General features: G+C 65.0%; 1 protein-coding gene across 1 annotated transcript in view; it reads left to right on the top strand.

The window, feature by feature from the left end:
- STRC (stereocilin) overlaps window positions 1-6,833 on the top strand; it is a 21,799-nt gene that overhangs the window by 14,560 nt on the left and 406 nt on the right. The window contains exons 20-26 of the mRNA XM_034784913.1: window positions 629-797; window positions 1,255-1,424; window positions 2,899-3,054; window positions 3,767-3,909; window positions 4,208-4,356; window positions 5,667-5,764; window positions 6,300-6,447. Coding sequence (XP_034640804.1) covers window positions 629-797; window positions 1,255-1,424; window positions 2,899-3,054; window positions 3,767-3,909; window positions 4,208-4,356; window positions 5,667-5,764; window positions 6,300-6,447 — 1,033 coding nt within the window. The remainder of the gene's footprint in view (window positions 1-628; window positions 798-1,254; window positions 1,425-2,898; window positions 3,055-3,766; window positions 3,910-4,207; window positions 4,357-5,666; window positions 5,765-6,299; window positions 6,448-6,833) is intronic.

Here is a 6,833-nt window from a genome sequence, read left to right on the forward strand (position 1 = left end):
CTCCCCCCCCTTCCCCCCCCATCCCTCCCGCATCCCTCCGCCCATTGCCTCGCCTTGCCCCGCCCCTCTGCTCCGTCGCCCTGTCCACCCGTCCCTCCATTCCTCCCACCCCTTGTCCCTCTGCGTGTCCCTCCGTTCCTCCAGCGCCCCATCACCCTGCCTCATCCCTCCGTCCCGTCTCTGCACCCTGTCCCCTGCCTCATCCCACGCCCCGACCCCTCCTCCCGTCGCCCTGCCCGTCCCTCCGTTCCTCCCACACTTCGTCCCTCCACCCGTCCTGGGTCTCGTCGCCCTGCCTGTGCTTCAACTTGTCGTCCCATCACCCTGTCCCTCCGCCCATCCCACACCGGCTGCACCCCTTCCCTTTGCGTGTCCTACACTGACCAGGCTGGCCCCTGCCCTGCCCCTCCACCTCCCACGTGTCTTGTGCTGAGGCCCATCCCTCTCTGTCCTGAGCCCCTCGTGCCAGCTATGCTGTGCTGTGCCCCCCCATGTCGTGCTGTGTCCCACCCTCTCCTTCACCTACACGTCCTGTGCCCCCCGGGTGCCCCACACTAACCAGGCCTTGTTCAGGTGGGTGCTGGTGGCAAGCTCCATGCTCAGCCCTGCTCACTCTTGTGTCTCCCAGGAGATACGGAGCAGAGACACCCTGGAGCAGCTGCTGCAGAGCCAGCGGGAGTGGGAGCAGAGCGAGCCAGGCCGGCTGTGCCAACCCCCTGGTGCCCAGGGACGGGTGAGGAGCCGGAAGGAGGCACTGGTGGCCTGGCTGGTGAGGAGCAGCCCAGTGGGGGCACAAGGTGAGACTGCGGGTCACACTGCCCCACCTGCACTGCTGGTGCTCGGCCCATCACCCCCTCCCCCAGCACAGCACCATCACCTTTCCCGTCCCCCGGGCAGCCCACCCCAGGGGATGCCATCTCCCTGTGTCCTTCCCCTTCGGGCAGCCCCCCATCTTACCTCAGCGCAGTGCCATCTCCGTGTGTCCTCCCCACCCAGGGTCAGGCTCCACCAATGCTAGACACACAAGCTCCCCTGCCTTGCAGTGTCTCTGGGGGATGGGGTGGGCAGGGCAGAGCTCGGTGACTAGGGTGACCAGATGTCCCGATTTTATAGGGACAGTCCCGATTTTGGGGGCTTTTTTTTATCTGGGCACTTATTACCCCCCACCCCGTCCCGATTTTTCACACTTGCTATTTGGTCACCCTATCGGTGACACCACCCTGGCCGGGGTCGCTCACGCTCTGTTCTTGGCAGACCCTGTTCCCAGCTGCGCTGACATGCGAGCCACCTACCCTGCGGCCTGGAGCGCGGCACAGATCTCCAGCATGGCCCCCTCCCACTTCGAGGGCTGCCTGGATCTCATCAGTCAGGACCCTGAACTCTCACCTGAGCAGCTCCGCGCCGCTCTGGGCAAAGCCAAGCAGGTGGGAGACAAGCCGGTGAGCTGGAGAGGGTGTGCAGCCATGGGGAACTGGTGTGGCTAGAGCCCCAGCTGAAGCTGCTGGGGCCAGGGGCAGGCAGAGCTGGCGTGGCTAGGTCCTAGAGGGCATTGGTACCCACCGAAGGGTGTGAGTGGGGCATGGAATGGGAGATGGGCAGGTTCTAAGCTCACTGAGACAGGGAAGAGGGTGGGGAGAGCTGTACTCCTCAAGTGGGGGAGGAGGATCCAGGCTCACTCAGTGGGGCAGCCAGCAGTGCTCAGTGCTGTGCTTGTGGGGGGAGCTGCTCTTGCTGGGGGGGCTGTGTCAAATATTTTTATGATTCCTGTGTGTGCCTCAGTTTCCCTCTGTGCTTTGCATTGCTAGATACAGAGCGAAGGGTTAAAAAGCTGCTCTTGAAGCAGGACATGAGCGGTCGGGGTCAGTCTAGCTGTCTGGGGTGAGATGAGTGCAGAGCCAGCGCTGGGCGTAACCCACTAAGCAATTGCTTAGGCCTGTGAGCTGCTCCCGGGTTCCCCCATTCGCTTTGTATGAGAAGAACGTGTCTGCTGGGGGGGGATATTCCTGTGCAGGGCCCTGATGGGCTGCCCCGGCGCTCCATGGGCCGTTACAGAGGATCTGGAGGGACAATGGGAAGCCCCAGGGTTGTTTCGCCACTAGCAATGTGAGCTCTGCAGGACTCTGGCCATGGACAGAGACCTGCCGGGGCTGGGATCAGATCCAGCCTCTGGGGAGACACAGGAGCTGCCTTGGGACTGAAACAACGGGGCAAGGAGGGAGAGGGGAACCAGGAGCAGCCTGGCTCGGGGAGCCTGGCTTGGCCAGGCTGGATAATGGCTGAACCCTGGTGGCTCTGTGCTGCCCGAAGGCCTTCCCAGGCCGTGCGCAGGGACTAACACACCTGCTCTGGCTGGACAAGGCTGCCTGCCGGCGGGGTGCTGCCGGGCATCGCTCGCCCACAGAGCACAGCCCGGCCCAGCAGGCTCAGCTGGACTGGCAGGGCAGATCTCCTGGGGAGACGCTGCAGGGCTGCGGCCCAGAGGCTCGGGTTCGGAGGTGGGGGGGCTCATGCCCTGCCCTGAAGGACGGGCGGGACCCCGCAGGGTCTGGGACACTGAAGGGCTCCTCCGGGGGAGGTTTAAGAGCTGGGGCATAGGAGAGCCTGGGATGGTGTGCTGTGGGGAATTGTGCTTCGGGGGTGGGGGTGGGGGGGTGATCACAGGGGGTGGGAGGAGCTGTGCCCATCAGTGGGAGGGGGAGCCATGCTCATGGGGCGGGAGCCATGATTCGGGAGGGGGGAGCCACGCTGGGGGAGGTGTGATCACAGGGGGAGGGGGAGTGTGTGCTCACAGGGGGAGGGGGGAAGTTGTGCTGGGGGGAGGCGTGCCCATCGGGGGGAGGGGGGAGCCATGCTGGGGGGGCACCATTTTTGCAATGTCCTGTCCTTCGTGCCGTGCAGCTGTTTGGAACTGCCCAGCCCCTGCAGCCGGTTCATGTCCTGCAGCTGGGCCTACTGGCCACCCAGCTGAGCGAGCAGGAGCTGCACGAGCTGGAGCTCTCCAACTGGGGGGCCCTCTCTGTCCTGGGGGTCCTGGAAGGCTGGACAGCAAGACAGGTAAGGCCTCATTCAGTGCCCCTGGGCCATGGCAAGGAGCCCAACCCTCCTGTGCCCCAAAAGCCCCTGGGCCCGCCTCCCAGCCCCGGCTCATGGGGATTGGGCTGGGGCCCAGCCCTGCTGCCTGCTGAATGTGGGCCTGTCACGGAGTGTGGGGGACACCAGGCCCTGCACCCCCGGCTTCCTGCGATTCACCAGGACTCTCAGCCAGCCAGTAAAACAGAAGGTTTATTTCGACGACAGGAACGCAGTCCAAAACAGGTCTTGCTGGTACAGACAACAGCCCCCGCCCTTTAGTTAGGTCCATCTGGGGGCCCAGGGAGGCCCCAGCCCCGTCAGGAAGCCCAAGCCCCATCGGGGCACCCCTCTCCATTTTCCAGCCAGCTCCAAACCTGAACAGGCCCTTCAGGCCCCCCCTTTCTGGCCTTTTCCCGGCTCCTCCCCCAGCCTTTGTGTCCTTTGTCCAGTTCCCTGGGGCAGAGGTGTCACCTGGCCTCCAACCCCCCTGCTGGGTTCTCAGGTTACGTGCTCCGGTCTCCTCCTTTCCCCAGTGCAGGCAGCCCCAGCAAAACTCCCCTGCAACCTTCCCAGGTCAATACTCCGCACTCAGCATTCAAAGACCACATCAAGAACATTCCCACTTCGTCACCGGGTCTGGCTGGGGTGAGGGGGCTTCCCTGGGCTACGCTGACGGGGGCCGCTCTCCCCCCAGATGCGAGCCGTGGTCTCCAGCTTTCTGCGCCAGAGTGGGATGAGTGTGCAGGGCCTGGCACTCCCAGAGCTGGCTGCCCTCGGGCACCTCCTGTGCGGTCTCCGTGCCAACGAGATGCGGTTACTGAACAGCCGGGAGTTCAGGTCTGGGACTGGGGGCGCAGCCACGGGGAGGGAGTGCGGGGGGGGGCCTTTGGGAGCTGGGGTTCAGAGAGTCCAAGTTTACAGGTGTTAATGCCGCTCTGAGTCCAGCAGCCAGAGAGCGAGAGGCAATTGGGAGTTGCCCAGCAGTGGGGCGTGAAATGTGTGTGCTGGTCCAGGGGAGCAGTGTCGGCCCTGAGGGGCACTTGTGGGGTGGTGTCTGGGTGCCATCGGTGTTGGGGGTGGCAGCTGTGACTCTGGGGGATGGGTCTGACGTGGGCTGTGCTCCCTTCTCCCACAGCCAGGCTGCCCCATTTGTGGGCTCCCTGAGGCTTGGCTGTTCTGAGAGGCAACTGGAGACACTGGCTGAGCTGCTGACATCCCGCTTGGCGTTCGGCCCCGTTAGCAGCTGGGGCCCTGAAATCTTCACTGAGATCGGAACACTGGCAGGTGAGGGGGGCCGGGTGGAGCGGGGCAGCGGGACCCTGGGGAAGGTGGTGGGAGGCAGGGACTGGGGGGTAACTGGGCAGCCGAGGAGAGTTTGGCCATGGGCCTTCTGCTCTGAACCGCCTGGCCAGTGTCCTGCAACTCCTAGCGTCCCCTGTGTGTAGGAGGTGCATGACAGACCAGACCCACAGCCCATCCAGCCTGGAATGCTCTGACCCACGGCCCATCCAGCCTGGAACCCCTGGGCCCCTGCATCAGCTCAGTCCCACGGCCCCATCCGGCCTGGAGCCCCTGAACTCCCTGCATCAGTTCAGACCCACGGCCCCATCCAGCCTGGAACCCCTGAACCCCCTGCATCAGTTCAGACCCACGGCCCATCCGGCCTTGTACGTCCCCCACCACGTTGGACCAGGCCCCTGGGTCCATCCAGCTCAGTAGAACTCCGCTCCCCACAGGAGTCCCAGATCCCAAGGCCAGAGGGGACCATTGTGCCCATCTAGTCCAACCCCCTGCCTAGCACATGCCAGAGCCCAGCCCCACAATGACCCTAGAGCAGAAACCCCCAATCAGGATGTGAGCCTGGCCAGGGGGAGGGGGGAGCCGTGCTGGGGGGAGAGACTCTCCTCGGCCCTTGGGCAATGGTGCCAGTGATTAATGATGCACTGGGAAATATTTAGGCCTTATTCCCAGCCTGACTTTATCCAGCTCCAGCTGCCCGAGCAGAAGGCTGATCCCAGCTATGTCAGTGCCCCCATGAGGGCTTCCCTGGGGGCGGGTGGAGAGGGGACATTTGCCCTGGGTCCCCTGTTTGACAGGGCCCCAAACCTGGTGACATTATGACCTGGTGCACAGGGATGCAGCATCATTGAGGTTTGGCCTGGTGGCCCCGCTCTCGTCATGATGGACGGGTGGCCAGGCCAATCACGAGTGGTGCTGCGAACGTCTGCCCCGGGTCGCAATACCTGCGGGGGGGCGGGGGGGTTTGCTAGGCCCAGCCCCACAGGACAGGAGCTGCCTCGGCAGATGAGTGCAGGCCAGGCCCCCTTTCAGACCCACCTCCCAACACGCTTTCCAGGGCTCCCCTCAGGGGTGGTGGGTTTGAGGCAGGGGAAGCTCAGTTTCAGGTTTTGCCCTGGGCCCCCAAAACCTCTGTGCAGCCCTGATCACCACCACCACACTGGACCAGACCGTGGGGCCCACCTAGCCCAGTCCTGACCGAGCCAGTCTCTGGTGCACGGTTCCCTCCGGGGCTGGCCAGCTGGGCGGGGAAGAGCACGGGGTGGTAACCAGCCCTGCTCTGTGTCCCTCCCCAGCTGGGCTCCAGGACATCGTCCTGTCCTCGCTCATCCCCGAGCAAATCCGGGCACTGACCCCGCTGGCCATCGCGGGGATCCCAGCACCCAAATTCACCGTGAGTTGCAGCCCTGCTTGTGCCCACAAAACCCCGTCTTCCTGCACCGGCATGTGGCGGGGCCCTAGCTCCAGTGTAACGAACCACAAATCGAATTCTGACTGGGGACAAAGGGGTCGAGTCCAAGGAGGTGGGGGCTGGGATCTCTGCCATGGGCAGGGTTTGGGGGACAGGGGGCTGGAATCCCCCTCCCCGTGGGCCGAGCTCGGGGGGAGCAGGGGGCTGGGATCCCCCTCCCCGTGGGCCGAGCTCGGGGGGGACAGGGGGCTGGGATCCCCCCCGGTGGGCAGAATTTTGGGGGGACAAGGAGTTGGGATCCCCCCCGGTGGGCCAAATTTGGGGGGGGCAAGGAGTTGGGATCCCCCCTTGGGCCGAATTTGGGGGGGCAAGGAGTTGGGATCCCCCCGTGGGCCGAGCTCAGGGGAGCAGGGGGCTGGGACCCCCCGTGAGCAGAGCCAGGGGGCTGTGGGGTTCGCTCTGTGGCAGCTCTGCTGGCTCAGCTGTTCGGTGCTGTGATGCTGCTGCCCCCCCGCAGGTGGTTTTCAGCCCAGCCCAGCTGCTGAGCTTCACCAGCGCCCAGGCCTCAGCCGTGACCCCCCAGCAGCGCGCGCTGCTCAGCGCCGAGCAGAGCCAAGCAGTGGTCAGTGCCCAGTACGAGGAGGAGGTCGCCCGGGATGGCAGGGGTGAGAGTTCAGCTCCTCGCACACCCTGCCCCCAACAGCTTCTCTTGCATGTTCCCGGCCGAGCCCCACATGCTACTGCTGCCCCACCTCTGGCGAGCTCTCCACCACCCTGTGACAGCCGGGCACCACCTGCCCTGGGGCTGGGCGGCAGGACACACCGGCTCTGCCCCGTGTATTCCGTGATTGCAGGGCCGGGGCATTGCCCTGGGATTCACCCCTTGCCACAGGATTGGGCCCAGCCTCTCATCGCTGAAGAGTCAACTCTGGAGCCCCCGGGCCCACAGAACCTGGCATCAGCCCCCATGTGTGTGGTCGTGTCTGGGCGTGCCTGGGGGGCCTGGCGTGCAGTCATGTCTGCATGTGCCGGGGGGGGGCCGGGCGTGCAG

Source organism: Trachemys scripta, chromosome 10, assembly GCF_013100865.1.
Source record: "Trachemys scripta elegans isolate TJP31775 chromosome 10, CAS_Tse_1.0, whole genome shotgun sequence".
Classification (NCBI taxonomy): Eukaryota; Metazoa; Chordata; order Testudines; family Emydidae; genus Trachemys; species Trachemys scripta.